The sequence below is a fragment of the Dromiciops gliroides genome, chromosome 1 (genome assembly GCF_019393635.1).
Source record: "Dromiciops gliroides isolate mDroGli1 chromosome 1, mDroGli1.pri, whole genome shotgun sequence".
NCBI classification, from domain to species: domain Eukaryota; kingdom Metazoa; phylum Chordata; class Mammalia; order Microbiotheria; family Microbiotheriidae; genus Dromiciops; species Dromiciops gliroides.
The window spans coordinates 629900131-629920412 of NC_057861.1; the positions used below are offsets into that span (position 1 = coordinate 629900131).

At 42.2% G+C, this 20282-nt stretch overlaps 1 protein-coding gene across 5 annotated transcripts in view; it reads left to right on the forward strand.

Annotated features, from left to right (window-relative positions):
• Window positions 1-20282, forward strand: part of CACNA1H (calcium voltage-gated channel subunit alpha1 H) — a 440720-nt gene that overhangs the window by 394732 nt on the left and 25706 nt on the right. For all 5 annotated transcript variants that reach the window (XM_043977864.1, XM_043977865.1, XM_043977861.1 and 2 more), the window contains exons 26-29: window positions 284-435; window positions 7295-7404; window positions 9009-9142; window positions 10082-10152. In XM_043977864.1, the coding sequence (XP_043833799.1) occupies window positions 284-435; window positions 7295-7404; window positions 9009-9142; window positions 10082-10152 (467 nt within the window). The remainder of the gene's footprint in view (window positions 1-283; window positions 436-7294; window positions 7405-9008; window positions 9143-10081; window positions 10153-20282) is intronic.

The window sequence follows — 20282 nt, forward strand, 5'->3', positions numbered from 1 at the left end:
CTTCCTGGGCACAGGGATCGGGCACTTCTGAGAGTTGGGACAGGGAATCTGGGAGCTGGTGGTGCTGGACAGACAAGCATTGCATGGAGCGTGACCCGGTCCAGGACACTCAGAAGTTCCCGATCTGCCTCCTGGAAGATAGATATCAGGCCCCGATTCCCCAATCGGGAGCCCTAGGAAAAGGGCAGGAAGGAAACGTCAGCGGCTGTACCCCATCCCTGCTCTGCCACGACCGGTCACCAGCACACTCACCAGCCCCTGTGCATTCCCTTTCTCTCCATAGAGGCCCAGCGCAGGCCATACTACGCTGACTACTCGCCTACCCGGAGGTCCATCCACAGCCTGTGTACCAGCCATTACTTGGACCTGTTCATTACCTTCATCATCGGGGTCAATGTGATCACCATGTCCATGGAGCACTATAACCAACCCAAGGTAAGGGTAAGGATTTAACCTAGGAGCCAGCTCTTATGTTCTATGACGTGGTTCTGTGATCACCCATCTTGAAAATTTATTGCTTGTTGTCTAATGCATTCACTCTGCAGTGAAGTATACAAGATGCTCCATTGGTGGGGGGGAGGGGGGTTGAAAATATTAGAACTTCTATTTATATTTATTTTTACCCTAAAAATAAGAAAGAAATTAGGCTTTATTGATATCTAATGTATGGATTGATACCCTCAACTTTGTTTTGTTTGTTTGTTTTTGTGGGGCAATGGGGGTTAAGTGATTTGCCCAGGGTCACACAGCTAATAAGTGTCAAGTGTCTGAGGCCAGATTTGAACTCAGGAACTCCTGAATCCAGGGTCGGTGCTTTATCCACTGCACCACCTAGCTTCCCCGATACCCTCAACTTTGTATGTCAGATGGTCACTTGTTCCATGTGATATGTAAGCTAAACCAATGGTGGAGATGCACAATGTGGAGAAGTGGGCAGTGGCCCCTCACTCATTTCTTTATCCATTTTCAGTGCATTATAAAATACTACAGACTATATGCACCCAATGAAGTGGGTTTGCAAATTGTATTATTAAATTTTTACTAAATTAACATTCACAAAATGGGCAAGTTGCTTTAAAAGCTGGCATATACCTGGAGCAGCTAGGTGGCGTAGTGGATAGAGCACCAGCCCTGGAGTCAGGAGTACCTGAGTTCAAATCCGGCCTCAGACACTTGACACTTACTAGCTGTGTGACCCTGGGCAAGTCATTTAACCCCAATTGCCTCACCAAAAAAAAAAAAAAGACAAAAAAAGCTGGCATATACCTATAATCTCAGCTACCAAGGAGACTGAGGCTGACAGATCTCTTGAACTTGGAAGTTCTGAATTACAGTGGCGCTAAAGCTGATTGGGTGTCCACACTAAGTTTGGCATGGATATGGTCTCCCCCCAGGATTAGAGAGCCATCAGGTTGCCTAAAGAGGGGTAAACTGACCCAGATTAGAAATGGAGAAGATTGAAGCTCCCATGCCTATCACTAGTGGGATCAAGACCATGAGTGGCTGCCATACCATTAATAAAGTAAAACAAAAATTATTTTAAATATTCTTTATTTTGTCTTTATCCTTTTAAATTCCTTTTTGTGTATTTTTGTCATTTAAATTTTAGAATACGAGTTTATATTTGTACAAATATACAAATCTAGTATACAAATATATATTAGTACAGGAATACATTTATATAATTTATGTCTCAAATAAGGAGCTAGATGAAAAGGTTTGGGGGTTCTTTTTTAACCAGCCAAAACAGAATGAAAGGGGAGTGTGTGTGTGTGTGTGTGTGTGTGTGTGTGTGTGTGTGTGTGTGTGTATGAACCCATCAGGGCTAGTATTCAATTGAAGAGTATTCATAAAACAAGCTATAATCTACCTTGATCTTTGGCACAGGACTTAGATAGCCCAAAAAAGTTTCCTTTCATATGAGGTTTGAGTGCTATTTGTAGCAGTGGTCATCCTATCATTTTAGGAAAATTACCACTGTCTGCTTATAAAAAGGAGATTTGAGGAAAATAGCACTAAGTGTACCATAATAAGATATTAGGGAAAGAAAACTTAATGATCATAAACTTGAATGTAAATGGATTTAACTTGCCCTTGAAAAGAGTTGAAGACTAGATTTGAAAACACAGTTCAACAATATGTTTCCTGCAGGAAATATACTAAAGGTATAGAGCCATCTACAGATTTACACTGGGCTTCTTGGGGGGAAAATTATTATGGATCAATTGAATAAAAGAAAAAAGCAGGAGTTGCAGTCATTTCAGCTAAGGCAAAAGCTAAAATAGATATCTTTAAAAGAAACAAACAGGAAAACCACATAATGCTTGAAGTTACAACATAGCATAAAACAGTATCAATATGGCTAGTTGGTATATAAGATAGAGTACTGGCCTTGGAGTCAAGAAGCCTTGAGTTCAAATCTTGCCCCATACACTTTCTGCGTGACCTTTGACAAGTCATTTAGCTTCTCTCAGCTTCAGTTGCTTCATCTGTAAGGTAAGCTAAAAATACCACCTATATCACAAGGCTGTAAGGATCAAATTATATAATGTATATAGAGTGCTTTGTAAATCTTAATGCAATATATAAATGTTATTAATAATAATAATAATATGTTTCCACTGAAGTATTTAAAGGAATCTAACTGAAATGCAAAAGATGCAGATAGTCATTAATAGTAAGCATAAAAATAATTAACATAGTTAACATGAAAATGTTAACAGTTTCAGAACCTGATAAATCTAACAGAAAATTAAATGAGAAAAAAAGGCAGACTTGGGCAGAATGTTGGAAAAACCAAATTGAAAGACCCATGGAAATCATTAAATATGATTTTAGTGTGTTCTTTTGGAGGGCAATTATGCTACTTTCACAAAAATTTATCATGTCCTAAAGCCCTACTAAATAAACAAACAAGAAAAAATATGTGAAATGAAGTGAATAAAGGTAGAAATTTTGAACATCTTTTACAGATTGTGACCCAGTAAAAATGGTAAGCAATGAAAGAAACATGAATGAAAGATACAGACCTAAAAGGAGATTTTTTTAAAATATCCTAAATATTGAGTGAATCAATAAATGTGAAAAATAACAAATATTACATCAAAATGAGTGATAATAGTAATAACATACCATTATTTCTTGGATGCAGCTGAAGTAGTCATTAGAGGCAATTTCTATCCCTGAACACTTAACATTAACAAAAGAGAGGGCTAATGAACTGAGCGTTTGTTTATTAGAAACTCAACAAATTAATAATCCCCAAAAAAGCACAAAGGAAGAAATTTTGAGAATTAAAGCTCAAAGAGAATAAAAAATGGAAATTAAACTGATTTTAACAAAGCAAAGAGGCATATTTTTAAATACCAATAAACTTGATAAATGATTAGCTAATCTGGTCTCCCACAAGTAAAAAAAGATAAAGGAAGACCAAGGTATTTCAAATTATATGATGGAATATCACAGCAAATAGAGATACAATAAAGGAAATAATCAAAACCTACTATATCCAGTTCTATGAAAACAGAACTGAGCATTTTAATAACATGGATGAATACCTATAATATAAAATATCCAGAATAATGAAAGAGAAATTATGAACCAAAACCTCTTTATATCAAAAAGAGAAAATGAGCAAGCTAAGGAATGAAATTCATTGGGGAAAAAATACAGAACCAGATGGAATTATAAATTAATATTAATTGTATTCATTATTTAAAAATATTCTCCATGGACAAATAAATTATTTTCAATAACAAAAAAGGAACTTTGCCAAAAAGACCTGTTTGTACAAAATAAAGCATAGCTCATAGTTATTATACTCTATAGGTTCTCTCAGACTTCAGTTCAAATAGTGAGGACAAAGAATATAATTTATCTACCTTGGCTCAATTGCCTCTCTCCAGGTCAAAAACTAGAAACTTCCTAAGTTAATTCAGGTCAAAGTATTCAGTAGCTTACCATGCTAAAGGACCTAGGCAATGAATAACAGTAAAAGAGTTCATCTGAACAGAAATAAACAAAAGGTATTGGAAAATAATTTATAACACATTTGTGAATTGATACAGTTTCATTGCTTTTCTTCCTATCACTATTTGGGACTCAAATTCCTTTGTATGCATGGTTCTAATAGGAAGGCATGGGCAAAGACACTCTCTCTACACTGGAATGAAGGAAGGAAGAAGGGAAAGATGGAAAATAGGATGGAAGGATGGATGGAAAAAAGGAAGGGAGGGAGGAAAGGAGAGGAGAGAGGACACTGAAGCAATTCTGATCAGGAAAGCCAAGAAAAATTAGAGTCATTTATCTAGTCCAAGGCAGCTTAGGGAGATTGATAGAGGAACCTACAGACAGTGAGGAAGGGGTCTCAAAGGAGTGCACCCAGGGACTGAGAGAGGGGTGAGACTGGGCACCAGGGCATGAAGCATTGAGGCAGAAAGAAAACCCAGGGGATGCCCTGAACAAGCATTGAGTGCAGGAATGGATGACATCGGGGAGCTCTGTTACCCACTATTCAGTTCTATGTCACAGATCTAGGGCAGAGAGAAATAGTCATGAGCTTTGGTTCTTGCTGTGTAGTGAGCAAGGAGTAAATTCAAGAAGTAAATGGTAGTTGTTTGGCTCTGATGCCAGGAGCAGAGCTCAGCATCTGAGACCAAAAAAGAACCATCAGTTCGGTAATTCTGAACCTACAGAGCATCCCAGCAGGCTAATAGTGGCTGAGTCCAGCAGTAGTCTACTGTAACTCTCAATTAAGGACAAGCCAACATATCCAAACCTGAGTCAGGAACTTGTAGAACTCAGACCAGGAGGGCAGTGAGTAGACCTACCCCTGGATCAGAGCACTTTGGGAGCACTAAAAGCTTGAAGGACCCTAACTGGGACTGTGAAAGCATTTAAGGGAAAAGGAAGGGAATAATGATTATATAATGCCTACGATGTTCCAGGCACCAGACTAAGCACTTTCTACAGATAACTCAGTTGATTCTCACAATAGCCCTGCAAGGTAGGTACTATTATTGTCCCCATTTTACAAATGGGGAAACTGAGGAAACTGAAAAGTTCTTGATTAGTCAAATAGAGAGGAGATTATAAAAGACAAAATAATTCCTCTCTAAGATGACCTTCTACCTACTCTGTAGATATCTTCCTTTACATATTCCTCCCATCGTAAGCTCCTTCAAGTCAGAGACTGCTCTTGCCTCTCTTTTTCTTCTTTGTATTCCTAGCACATAGTTCAGAGCTTTGCATGTAATATGTGTTTAATAAATGTTTGATGATTGGTTTATATATGTTTTTATTATATAAAAACATTTAAAATAAAATGTTCACAAATTAAAGCATTGCTGCTGGAAGAAAAGATATGTAATGGGGAAAATCTTTGCATTATATTATATCTGATAAAAATCTGACTCCTACACTTTTTTGTAGTGTAAAGAACTGGAAACAAAGCAAATACCCATCAGTTGGGAAAATAGCCAAATAAATTGCGGTAGATGAATGTGATGGAATATTACCATGCTATAAGAAATAGTGACTATGATAAATACCAACAAGCATGGAAAGGTTGATATGAACTGATAGAAAGCGAAGCAACCAAGAAAACAATACACACAATGACTACAACAGTGTCGATGGAAATCAGAATTGAATGGTGAAAAATATGAATGACTAACCTAGGCCCCAAAGAAGAGAGATAAGAATCTACTTCCCTTCTTCCTTTGCAGAAGTTGGAGGAATATAAATATAGAACCTGGCATAGAACATCCAACTTGGCTGATGTGGTGGTTGGCTTTGCCTAACTATTTTTTTTCTCGCTTTTCCATTCCTTATATCAAGGGGTGTGTACCTAGGAAAAAGGGGATATTGGGAAATGGAAGTGAAGTAAAAATATGCTATCAACAAACTAAATCTGACATCTATAATCTACAGGGAGTTTACACAAATCTATAAGATTAAGAGCCATCCTTCAATATATAAGTGGGCATAAATAAGCAATTTTCAAAAGAAGAAACATAATCAGCCACCATCTGGGAAATTATTCAAAATTATTAATATGCATGGAAATGCAAATTAAAACAACTTTGAGTTATAGCTTTATACTTGGCAAATTGGCAAAGATACTAAGAGATGAAAAATTTCAGTATTGGTGAGGTTGTGGGGGGAAGAAAAGGAATGTTAATTCACTGTTCCCACTCTTATAGAAACCAACATAGAATTATAAAATAAAGATAACACAATTACTCCTACTGTGTGACCCAATCAGGTAACTACTAGGTACATCCCTCAAAGAGGCTTTAAGCAGGAAAAAAAGGCCCATCAATATAAGCAATATTTCTAGTAGCACTGTATGTTGTAGCAAAGGTTGGAAATAGACTATGCCTAAGATGAAGAGATAACAACAAAATAGAATATGAACGTAGTGAGATGTTATTGCCCCATATGAATGAAAAATAAGGATCCAAGGACGTATGAGAAGATATTTATGAAGTGACACAGGGAAGAAATCAGAGCAGAGGAACAATATACATACTGACTACAACCATTTAAATGAAGAGGACATGATTAAAATCAGGTTCAATGTAATGGTTAACTTGGTAGTGTCTCATTAAAGCATATGGTCTTCTACCCTTTTAACACATAGTAAATAAGTGAAATATAGGGCTACCTGTGTAAAACATATATATATAGCACCATAGTATAGTATATAGTATAAAGCACCATAAATAAGAACATGAACCAAGATCTGGAAGGGGCCTCCAAGGTCAAGTCCATTCCCTACCCCCTCCATTGAGTCCATCCTGGTTTTGAGGAAACTGCCCTTTGTGTTGCATTGCCTATGTGTTCAGGAAGTTTATTTGGTGTTTTTTACGTATATCAGTTATATGAAAACAAAAGTTTACCAATAAAAAGAAGCCCTACTTTGTACCTGTAATGGCATCTGGCCACAGGAGGAAAAGGCTACGGGGTCGTACAACCTTTTAAGAGCCACATACAGTAAAACAGCGTATATCAGGGCCTAGCCCCTGCTCTGCTTCTCCCCCACTCACTGTGGGACTTTGGGAAAATCATTTCTTTGGGGGTGGGTTTCCTCTTCAGTAAAATGAGTTGTACAAAATCATGAAATTGGTGTCTCAGACCCCTCAGAACAAATCTCAGGGGTCATTTCATCCAACCTTCTAGTGAGCAGGAATCCCTGACAAGTGAATGCCAGAAGAGACCCAAGATGACCTCTAAGTATCTACGTGTTTCATTTTGTCAAGGGAGCTGAACTAACCACTTAGCTTCTTTTCAGTCCCTGGATGAGGCCCTGAAGTACTGCAACTATGTCTTCACCATCGTCTTCGTCTTTGAGGCTATGTTGAAACTGGTGGCCTTTGGGTTCCGTCGATTCTTCAAGGACAGGTGTGTGGTGAGGAGAAAGAGGGTGGGGATGGAGGGAGCCCAGTCTGAAGAAGAAAAAGAGAGGAGAATTGCCCAAAGTGGGTATAGGATAGGGAAGAAGAGAGAGAAGGTTAAAAACAAACTTTCCTAGCTGCAATTCTGGAAGAATGCACTCTGGAAAATGGTCATTATTCTGATTTCTCTAAAAAAGGCCAGTGTAGAGAATTAGGTAATTAATGGATCAGTAAGTCTTCCTGATCCCCCCTTCCCCAGCATCCAGAGCCTCCCCCTCTAAGGTTACTAGCCCACTACCCTGTATCTTATATGTACCCATTCATTTACAGATTGTCTTCCCTCCCCCATGAAAATCATAGATTTGGAGTTGGAAGGAATCTTAGAGGTCATGTCTAATCCCCTCATTTTACAGATGGGAAACTGAGGCTCAAAAAGTGCCTGTCCAATGTAAGAACGTCTTGCCCAAGGTCACAAAGTGAATAAGTGTCTGAGACAGGATTCAAACTCAGGTCTTCCTGACTCTAAATCCAATGCTCCATCCACTTTAACATGCTTCCCTTGAAGACAGAGACTATTTTTGCCTTTCTTTGTATTCCCAGGTCATAGCACAGTGCTTCATGTGTAGTAAATACTTAACAAATTCGTACTGTTTGATAGGTTGATCGGTCCAGTTGAATAATAGGGGAAACAAAGGAGAAACAGATCCAGGGCTTGCCTTGAGGGAACTCACAGACTGGTGAAAGACAGAGAAGGGTCCGGGACATAACTACTGGGAGTCAATCCACATACTGCAGGAAGACAGGACTTAAATGCAGAAAACCTCAGTTGAACAAGACAGGGTAGTCCACAGTCAGTAACCATAAGTGTTCACAGGAGATCTGAGGCAGGAGAGAACACTATGACCTCTAGTAGTCAGAGAAAGCTTCCCAGAGGAGCTGGTCTCTACATAAAAGGGAGGACTTTCATAGGGGGAAAGAAGAGGAAAAGGCATTCCACGTAGAGTGATAACCTGAAGGAAGGCTCAGAACTAGGAATGAGACTGGGTGGGAGCATGTTTGTATGGGGAGGGGAAGGAAAGAAGGATGGGGGGAAGGGGGGAAGAAAGAAGGAGAGGAGGTGGTGGAATAGTGAGGAAGCCAGCTTAGCTAAAGCATAAAGGGTGAGGGGTATGGCCCTTATGTTATAGGAAGTATCTATCCTTGGACAGGAAATGATGATAAAAATTGAGAGCCAGTGACTTCATGGAAAGGCATTTGGTTTCCTTTTTAGGGCCAGGATACATTGTGAAGAGGCCTGGCCTGAGAGTACAGAGACCACATTTCTAGTCCCATCTCTACCCCAAATCTCTGGATGACCTTGGGAAACCTGGATGGCCTCTCTGGTTATCAGTTTCCCCCTCTGTAAGACTAAGGTCTTTTTAGCTCTAAAACTTTGAGCCCCTCTCCATACTTCCAAAAGAGTTTGGGGGATGTGAGATGAAGTCAAGAAGTTGCCAACACTAATGGTTAGGGCTCCTAGAACCTAATTTCCCTAGGGAAAAGGAAAGAGAGAGATTGGGAGAGGAAGAAAGGGTAGGGGCCCCAATGAATTCCATGTACTTTTTTGCTTAGGTGGAACCAGCTCGACTTGGCCATAGTGCTTCTCTCCATCATGGGCATCACCCTGGAGGAAATTGAGATGAATGCAGCCTTGCCCATCAACCCTACCATCATCCGAATCATGCGTGTGCTCCGCATTGCTCGAGGTAGGTTATGCCTGGGGCCCAGGTTGTTCTCTGCCACCAGGCAGCCTGCTCCAACTGAGCCAGCATTTCCTGGGAGGTGGGAGAGGGGGTGGAGTGGGGAAAAGGCGCCATGCTGAGGTTGGTGGAAGAGAGAGAAGAGTCCTTCTAACAGGCCCAGTCTAGGTTAGCAAAGGCAGAATGGTTCAGGAGACTCCTTGTACAGGGCCCTAGGAAACCCAAATTCTTGACCTAGATTACAATCCCACTGACTCACCATGTGACTTTGAGTCACTTTCCCTCTCTGGGTCCCAGTTTCCTCTTTGTAAAATGGAAAGCATCAAAAGAAAGAATGAATGAATTTATTTATTTCTTCATTCAACACTCATAAAGCACCTGTGTGCTAGGCCTTGGGGAAGATGCAGAGTTTAGATAAAACATAGCTCCCGCCTTCATGGATCTTACAGTCCTCCAGGAGGTTACAAATGTGAAGGGACAATTATTATCATCGAATCGTGGAACGCCAATTTTTTTTTCATTTAATGAATGGGAAAATTGAGGCTAAGAAAAAAGGACACACTCAAGGTCACAAAGCATATCAATATCAGAGCTTTGATTAAAACCCAGAACTCTGGATGCCAAGAATGGGGCTCTTTAAGCCCCAGATGTCTTGTTCCTTTGTCCCACTGCTAACAGCCCCATCAATTAAGGCATGTTTTATCATCCCCATGATTCCAGTGAAGAAACTGAGGCCTAAAGAACTTAAATAATCCACACAGTTAATTAGCAACAGAACCAAGACCAGAAACCCTGACTGAACTCCACATTCTTCCTGGCCCACCATTCTGCCTCCCCTCTTCAGTCTCCCCTTCCCTCAAACCCTGACCTGGCCCAGATGTCCCTCAGGGTGGCTAACTTCCTGCTCTGTAAATCCATGCTCTACCTCTCCTTTCCTTCCTTCAGTACTGAAGCTACTGAAAATGGCCACTGGGATGCGGGCCCTGCTGGACACTGTGGTTCAAGCATTGCCCCAGGTAGGTCCTAGGACTCTGTCTCTATGCCCTTGTCAACTCTCTTCCCCCAGGCCAGGGGCCTGGCTGTCACTTTGAAGCTGTGGGCTCCACCAAGAAAAAGGTTGTGAAGGGTGGATGGAATGGGAGGATGAGAAAGTCAAGGACAGCTTCCTTGTGGTCTCTTGTCTCTGACAGAGGTAGAGGTGTTAGCCCCCACAGGACATGGACCCAAGGGAGCCAACCTACACTGAGCATCACAGGTTTGGCTTAGATTCACAGAGGAAATGTCATGACAATGAGGTTGCCGTGCACTGGAATGGGTGACTACAGGAGAGCTCTAGAAATAGGGTAGGGTATCATCTGTGGAAGGTGCTCTTTCCTCAAATCTATTACTCATCTTTAGGCTCTAGGATATACTGCTCTGACCCTAGGTGCCATTCAAAAGCTCCTGCCTCCTTATTCCCTGGCAACTTTCCTGAGCCAGATATACAGATTATCCATTTGCCCATCTACCTAAGCATTTATTCAGCAAGTATTTAGTAATCCTCTCATACATCAGCCCTGTGCCTGGTTTTGTTAAGCAATATGTTGGGATTCTTAGGAAGCTAACTTTAGAGCTCTAAGGGACCTTATAGATAATCTAGGTTAGGGTTTCTTAACCTGGGGTTCACTATAACCAAGGGGTCTGTGGATAAATTTTAGGGATTCTATGAATTTAGGTAGGAAACAAAATTACAACTTTATTTTTCCTGATTTCTAACTGAAATTTAGCATTTTCTTCCATTATTTTTAAAAATTATGCAGGTGAGTTCGTAGACATTATCAGACTTCCAAGGTGTCTATGATGACAAAAAAAAGTTAAGGAGCTCTCATCTAGACCAACCCCCTCATTTTGCAGGTGAAGAAACCAAAACCCAGTGACCACCCAGTCACAGCCTTTGATTGAGGGGCTCACAGTTTGGGGCTGAAAAAGAAGGCACACGGGGCAGCTAGGTGGCACAGTGGATAGAGCACCAGCCCTGGATTCAGGAGGACCTGAGTTCAAATCCGGCCTCAGACACTTAACACTCACTAGCTGTGTGACCCTGGGCAAGTCACTTAACCCCAATTGCCTCACCAAAAAACCAAAAAAACCAAAACCATAAAAGAAAAAAAAAAAGAAAGAAAGAAAAAGAAGGGGCACTCAGGAAATCACATTCTGGGTTGAGAAGCGAGATTCACACAGAGCAATTAATGATGGAAAAGATATCCTAAGACTCCAGGTTAAGAGCTAAGAAATGTGCAGTAGAGACAATAAGACCTCTAGTTTAGAAAAAGGAGTGAACACCACATATGGGGATGGTCGATAAAAGATTGTTGGAGGGGGTACAATCTGGGGGCCAAAATGGGGCCTAAGAAGTCATTCACTGAAACCTAGACATGAAACATGAATCCCCTTAGGAAAATCCTGACTGGTGGTCATCTACACTCCACTTAAAAAGCTCTCATATCAGAAGTAAAGAAACCATTACCTTTCGAGGCAGTCTCTTTCATTGTTGGACAGATAACTGTTCTGAAATTCTTCCTTTTATGGAGCCAAAAATCTTTCTCCCTTTATCTTCCAACTCACTGATACCAACACTAGCCTCTGGGACCAAGAAGAAGAAATTTAAACCCTTTCCACTTCAGCTATTTAAAGACAGCTATTACGTCCCCTCTAAATCTTTATTTTTCTAGGCATCCATCTTCATTTTTCTAGGCAACCATCCCCAGTTCCTTAAACCTTCTTCAGCTGATAGAATTCCAAGTCATCTACCCATCCCAATTATCTGCCTTTCAACAAGTTCTGGCTCTCCAACAGAGAACTGAACTCGGATGTGTTCCAAACAAGGCAGAGGACTTTCTCAGCGTGAAAGGACCTGTATCCTCTAGGGAGGAAATGGCTCTTTGTCTTTCATGGAATGAAAAAATAGATCCCTGGGTATTTTCAAGGGAGCACACATTCAGTAGGGGTCAGAAAAAGAAGAAAAATGAAGCTGTAGTTGGTGATTCCTGAGAAGTGGTGTCATTTTATGTAGCCCTGATAACGGTAGAGAGATCTAACATGGTTCTGAATCACATAATCCAAGATGTGATGGAGGACAGTTTGGATATGTCAGACTAGAGGACTAGATTGAAGTAGGCACAAATGACCCTGCTTTACCAAAGATCACCAGCCTTTGGGGAAGAAAGAGCTACTACTGCCAGTCAAAGGCAAAGGCCAATGATTAAAAAAAAAAGGCAAAGGAAGGGCAGCTAGGTGGCTCAGTGGATAGAGCACTGGCCCTGGATTCAGGAGGACCTGAGTTCAAATCCAGCCTCAGACACTTGACACTTACTAGCGTGTGACCCTGGGCAAGTCACTTAACCCCAATTGCCTCACTAAAAAAAAAAAAAAAAAAAAAAAAAAAAAAAAGGCAAAGGCCCCAGAAGAGTAAAGGTTTGGGAAAGCAACCTGCTAATTAATAAGGTATGATGTGAGAATGATATTTGGACTTCTGACCCACCACTTCAAATATAGGAATGATTGGCATCTGGTCAGAGGATGGAATATACCTAACAAAGGTTGGGAAGAATATATTTGTCTGGAGTCTTATAAATCTAATGTAGACTTTAAACTGAAGAGATCTATCTACATGAGAAACTATCTACATAAATTCACCAAATTATGTAGGGTGAAAAATAGCAGCCTCCAGGAGACATAAAGGTACAAAATATGGGTAAACAGACGAGATTGTCTAGACAGCCTAATAAGGAGACCAGTTTGACATCATAGTTATCACCAAAACTCAGTGGGATGAATGAGACTCTTGACTGGAGTATGACTGTGGAAGAATCTATTTTTATCAATAGAAATGGGATAGGTAAAAGGTGGAACAGGGTAGAGAGAGAGAGAGAGCAACATTACGTATTAGAAATTATGCTCGGGGCGGCTAGGTGGCGCAGTGGATAGAGCACCGGCCCTGGAGTCAGGAGTACCTGAGTTCAAATCCGGCCTCAGACACTTGACACTTACTAGCTGTGTGACCCTGGGCAAGTCACTTAACCCCCATTGCCCCGCCAAAAAAAAAAAAAAAAAGTTATGCTCTTGTGAAGAAAGCAAGAACCAGAGGGGGGAAAATATGGAGAGGATTTGGGTGAAGATCAGTGGGGCTAGACTATCTGCCTCCAAATCACTGAAGGGGCTTCTGGGGAGTCCAGCCTAAGGGGATTTGGGGGGGGGAGTCTTGCCTTGCAAACAAAGATCCAAAAGCAACAAATAGAAGGGGAGGGGGAGGTTGAACCATCCTGACCCAGAAGAGAGAAAAGATTCTCAGAAAATTCTTTCTGTGGACTATTAGGGACAAGATTTCCAATTGTCCACACCAGTCCCCATCCCACCTCCTCACCCTTTCGCAAAGTTCTAAATTCCATTCAGCATTTGGCCTGGGCCAGAACAAATGAGAACAGTCTTTGCAAATGTCCTGGGCAGCAACTGCCTGGCTGCCAGATCTCCTTTTAAAATCATAAAAGCCTGTGATATTACTGGGACTGAGATAGTGAAGAAAAGGGGGAGTTATCACTAGCATTTACCCTTGAGTCACTGGATGCCCTCTCCCTATGTGGACAGTCGCAGGCTGGAAGAAGCATCAGAAGTCCAACCTCCCAACAAGTGAAATGTCATGGACAAACAGTAGTTGAGTTTCAGCTTGTTGACCACCAGAGATGGGGCGTTCACTTCACCCCAAAAGAGTCTTGTTGTACCTTCTCCTATTGTGCCAAAATCTGGCTTCCTCCAGTGTTCCTCTAATTGGTCTGAGTCCTGCCCTTCTGAACAAGCCTAACCCTTCCTCCATACTTTAGCCCTCCAGATACTTGATCATCACCATCACATTCCCACATTCTCTAGGTTGACCATAGGCCTTGGCTTCGGTTTCTTCTAGGACATAGAGAAAGGAAATGGTAACTTATGTTGTGGGAGGTGAGAGTTATCCCCTCCCAGAAGTGTCTCCCTAACCCTCTCTGCCAGGATACTTGAAATTCAACCATTGGAGCAGGAATTCTTAACCTGTAGTCTACAGATTCTTTAATGATCCATGATCTTGTAGAGGAAAAATATTACATCTTTATTTCAATATAATCGGTTTCCTTTGTAATCCTGTGTATCCTATTTTATGCATTTAAAAATGTGATTCTGAGAAGAGGTCTGGAGGTTTCACTAAACTCCCAAAGAGTATGATACACACACACAAAAAAAAATCGGTTAAAAACCCCTGGGTTTTCAAGGTACTTCCTTTGTTTCTCCTAGTCACCCCATGAGAATGCAGATGCCCTTGCGAAGGAGTCAGCTATAGACTTTCTCAGTTATTCACACCCAACTGGAATTATTTGTTGTCGAGTTGTTTTTCAGTCATGTCAGGTTCTTTGTTTTTGTTGCATTTTGAGGGGGTTTTTTGGCTTTTTTTGTAGGGCAATGAGGATTAAGTGACTTGCTCAGGGTCACACAGCTAATAAGTATCGAGTGTCTGAGTCTGGATTTGAACTTGGGTCCTCTTGAATCCAGGGCCAGCGCTTTATTCACTGCACCACCTAGCTGCCCCAGTGTCAGGCTCTTTGTGACCCCATTTGGGATTTTCTTGGCAAAGATACTGAAGTGGTTTTCCATTTCCTTTTCCAACTCATTTTACAGATAAGGAAACTGAGGCAAACGGGATTAAGTGACTTGCCCAGGGTCACACAGATCATTAGTGTCTGAGGCTGGAATTGAACCAAAGAAGATGAGTCTTCCTGACTCCAGGCCCAGGGCTCTATCTACTGTGCCACCCAACTGCCTCTTGGCAGTCAGTTAGGGGGCAAAGCACTGAGGGAAGGGGACACAAGGTTTCCTTATCTCATCATCCAAATGAGATGATACTCAGGAAGTACTTTGTAAACCCTAAGGTGCTATATGAATGTGAGTTACCTCTATTATATTTCTTTTAGGGGTGTTGGGGGTGCCAGGAAAGCAGACAGGGAAAGGGTCTTTCCCGAGGTTAAAGGGGTAGCAAGTGGAGATTTTAACCCAGATCTTCTTACTGCAAAGTCAGCTGTCTTTCCACCATACCAGCAACCCCCAGAAGAGTTGAACCTGTCCACCTTGGCCTTGATCTCAGCTAGCTATACCTTCATAAGGCTGGTAGAGAGGAAGAAGAAAGGGGGGAGGACCCCCCCCCCCGCTGTGCCAGATTTACAAAGGGACTGCGACTGTACAAGCAGGGGACCCCTGGGGCCAAGAAACGTTGAGCGAGGGCTTACTGGCCCTTACTGTGGACCTGACCTTGTGCTCAGCTCCTCTGCGAAGGAGACAGGAGTAGATCTAGGGCTTTGCCCTTGGTGAGTTCTTTGGTTGGATGGAGGTGGGAGTGGATGGAGGAAGAGTTGTTAGTGGGCTCCCCAACTTCAAATAATCATGCCCACACATATCTATTTACATGGTACATCCCCCTAAGAGGCTGGAAACACCTTGAAGGCCAGAAGTGTCTTTCATTTTGAGTCATAGATAGTATGAGTTTAATTGCTCAGTGCATGTTAGACTGGAGAAGTAGGTCCAGGCCCTGCCCTCAGGGAGCTGACCCTGTGAGAAGAGAGCTACCAACACTCAGGGGGCGCCAAGAGACCAGGCCAGGACAGCGTATGATCAAGGGCTGACCTGTGCGTGGCAGACACAGTAGAAGGTTAGAAATGGAAGAGACTATTATGGGCCAGATGAGTTGTGGGGGTAGAAGATGGCCCTGGAGCTGACCCTTGCAGGAAAAATAAATAATAACAGCCCCTGAGACCCTGTCCTCTGATTGAATGGCTCCTCTACTTAAGATGGGCACCCAAGCCAGCCATCTCCTATCTTCCTGCCAGGTTACAATCCTGACTCCACCCTGCATCAGGTCACATGCCTCCCCTCTCCCTTTTTCAGCTTCTTTTTTTTTAATAGAATTTTATTTTCCAAAATATATGTAAAAACAAAATTTTAACATCAATTTTTTTAAAACTTTGTGTTCCAATTTCTCTTCCCCCCTCCATCCCCACCCCCCACCCACAAGAACTCAAGCAATTCAAAATAAATTGTACATGAGTTACCTTCCCCTGTTAGAATATAAACTCCCTGAGGACAGGGAGTGTCCTTTTTGCTTGTGTCTTGCCCCCCCAGTGCTAGCACCGTGCCTGGTGCATAGGAAGTGTTTAATCCATGTTTATTGACTGATTGACTGAAGTAGGGTTGTCATAGGAAGAGGGAAGAGAGAAGGACATTCCAGGGGTGGGAAACCATGTGGACAAAGATGTAAAGAAGAGACTGAGCTCAGTGGATTAGAAGGTGACCTTGTGAGGTAAGGTTAAGAAGAGAGATTGGAGTCAGATTGTGGAGGGCCTTCAATGCCAGACTAAAGACATTTAGACTTCATCCTCTAGGCCAGGGGTTCCCAATCTGAAGCATAATCCCAGGAGTGCAAGCAGGAAATATCTGGAAAATACCCGTTAGCCTATTAAAATATTCCAGGAGCTCCAAACTTATTTCAGATCAATTAAGTTACAAAATTTTTGGCATTCCAGGGGGAAATTAATCTTTTAATTGTGTCTCTCGTGAGCATATAGAGAGTAAACTCTAGACATTTTTTTTCTATTGAATAAGGGTTTGCTTAAAAAAAGAGAGAGAGATCAGGGGCAACTAGGTGGTGCAGTGGATAGAGCACTGGATTTAGCCCTGGATTCAGAAGGACCTGAGTTCAAATTCAGCCTCAGACACTTGACACTTACTAGCTGTATGACCCTGGGCAAGTCACTTAACCCTCATTGCCCCACCAAAAACACACACACACACACACAAAGAGATCTACTACTCTGGGGAGTAGGGAGCCATTGATGTCTCTTGTGCAGAGGAGGCATGTATTTCCCCCATCCTGTTGCCCAGCACTGTCTGTTTCTACCTCTCTCAGAGGGGAAGATAAGAAAAAACTCCTTAATCCTCAATCGTTATTGTCATGCAGTGAGCAACCCTGAGAACAGGGCACAACAGAGATGGCAATTGGGACCTTGGGCTCTGATCAGCTTCGGGGTTCCTGTGCTTAACCAGACTGGAACAGCTTTAAGCATGATGGAAAGATGAACGTTTAGGGTCTGTGCAGTCCTCTTTAGATAAATGAACCCCCATGCTCCTTTGTTATCATCTCATATACCCCCAGAGTTCCCGATAACTTCTGATTTCTTAGTCCAGTAGCCCCCTGCTTAGCCCCAGGGCCCAGCAGTGGCCATTGGGAGTAAACATCTGCCCGACTGGTCAGAGTGGGGTCATTTGAAAAATGGTGAACTGGGAATAGGATAGGAGCAAAGAAGACTCCAACATGAGGGGATATGGAAAACAAGCAAGCCCAGAGAGTGTCTGGGAAGAATGGCATGAGCTGAACTTTGAAGGAAGCTAAGCATTCAAAGAGGTAGAAGTGAGGAGGGAGCACATCCCAGGCATCGGGGGATACCTCGTGCTAATGCATGGAGGTAGAAGATGGACATTGTACACCAGGACCAGTTAGTAGGCTGTGTAGGCTGCAATGTACCTTATGTGGGAAAGTGTAATATGTAAGGGACCTGGAAAGGTAGGCTGGAGACATAGCATATGTAAAGGGCTTTCAGTGTATGGGCAGGGTGGCGCGGGAATAATCTTGGGGACAACAGGGAACCAACTTAGAGAAGACCAACAAATATGTTTGGTAGAAGGAGTTTCCATATTGAGTCATTCACACTGATGAAATCATAGATCTAGGGGAGAGAGAGAGAGATGGATATGGAGATGGATTTGTTTTTAATTAGGTTACCTAGGTGGCACAGTAAATAGAGCACCCACTCTGGATTCAGGAAGACCAAAATTCAAATCTAGCCTCATACACTTACTATCTATGTGACCCTAAGCAAGTCACTTATCCCTGTTTGCCTTGGTTTCTCATCTGTAAAATGAGCTACAGAAGGAAATGGCAAACCACTCCAGTATCTTTGTCAAGAAAACCCCAAGTTGGGGACAGCTAGGTGGCCCAGTGGATAAAGCACCGGCCCTGGATTCAGGAGTACCTGAGTTCAAATCCAGCCTCAGACACTTGACACTTACTAGCTGTATGACCCTAGGCAAGTCGCTTAACCCCCATAGCCCCGCAAAAAAAAAAACAAAACAAAACCAAGTTGTGTCACAAAGAGTCGGACACACCTGAAAGGACTCAACAACAAACAAATGGTTGGACAAGATAACCTATGACAGGTGTGAGATTTAAAATTGGATATTAGATCATAAATCTCCCCTACTTAACCTTTCCCTTAATTTATCTCCCAGACTAGTAAATGGAAGAAGCTTTTGGTTTTCTAGATAGACCTTTTATTGTTATGGTAGTCACAAGGTGATGTTGATTAGAAGGATAGGAAAGTAGAAACACAATACAAATCTTCTTAAGTCTAAGCTTAGTCTATATTCCTTATAAAAACTCACCAAAACCGAAGGCCACCTTTGGAGAGAGAGAGACCGTCTGTGCAGCACAGTCAGGAGACCAGCAGAGCAGGAAAAAAGCCCCACTTCCGTTCTCTCCTTGTCTTTTAAGCTCGCACCCCGGAAGTCGAGTGCGTAGCAGGCAGTCTGATGTGCGTAGCTCATGCCGTTGGTCTCCTCCCCAAAAGGGTGGTCCTTAAAAAAAACTGGCGTCTTTCACAGAGTTACCTGACTTTTCGTGTTCCTTTGCCAATAGACCTCATATTTTTTAAATTCATAATTTAAGGAAATGCTGAATCTCAATTAGAGGTTAATGAAAATAAAGATGGCAATGATTTCCCATTCAAATTCGTGAATCCCTTAAATATTCCTTCACAAAGTCTAGGTTAAGAATTAAGAATTCAGGGGCAGCTAGGTGGCACAGTGGATAGAGCACTGGCCCTGGAGTCAGGAGGACCTGAGTTCAAATCCGGTCTCAGACACAAACACTTACTAGCTGTGTGACCCTGGGCAAGTCACTTAACCCCAATTGCCTTAAAAAAAAAAAAAAAGAAAGAAAGAAAGAAAGAATTAAGAATTCCTGGTTTCTAAGGTCCCTTCCAGCTCTAAATCCATGACTTTACAATCCCGCAGTAGAGTATTCTTGTTTAGAGACAGGTTGGATAAGATGCCTCTGAAGGCCTTCCCAACTCTCAAGCCATGGGATTCTATGACTTACTCTACTGGGCCTGTATTATCAAATTCCCATGCTTGATTATGCTCAGGCTTTTGATACCACCATGACGATGATGGCCCATGAGCCCATGCTCATGTGGTCTCCCTGCTCATCTGTGGGCACTGGGCAGAGATGGGGTGGAGAGCAGGGCACTCACTGAAGAAGGAGATAGTTCTACCAGCTGGTGCTAAAAACGCTCTCTTAAGCCAATGTTTCTCCATGGACAGATTTCCAGGGGGTCTGTGAATGTGGTGAGAGAGAAAAAATTACATCTTTGTTTTCACCAACTTTAAGTGAAATTTAGCATTTCCTTCAACTAGAAATTTAAGAGAAAAACAAAACCAAACATTATTCTTTTTTTTTTATTATTTTTTAGTGAGGCAATTGGGGTTAAGTGACTTGCCCAGGGTCACACAGCTAGTAAGTGTCAAGTGTCTGAGGCTGGATTTGAACTCAGGTACTCCTGACTCCAGGGCCGGTGCTCTATCCACTGCGCCACTTAGCTGCCCCCAAACATTATTCTGAGAAGTAGTTCATAGGTTTCGCCAGGCTGCCAAAGGGCTCTAGGATGCAAGAAAAAAAAAAAAGGTTAAGGACCCTTGAGTTAAACTCACCTACCCGTGATTAGCAGTTTCCCAGCCAAACATCAATGAAATAAAGCTATAGGAAGACATGTGGTATGACTTCCCTGAGCTACATTCACTGCTCCCCATGTTAACCCCCAGGGATGACCCCAGCCCAACAAATGAGCCATGGATGTTCCCAGAGTTTCCAATAAAGTCTAACAACTTTGTTTAGTTAACTACCACCTAGTTAGCCCAGGGCCCAGAAGTAGCCATTACAGGTAAGCCTGGAGAGAACATCTCTCTGGCTACTGGAGACATTAGGAAAATGGGAGATTGAGAAAAGAGTTGAGAAAAGTCCAGCATGAGGAAATCGGGA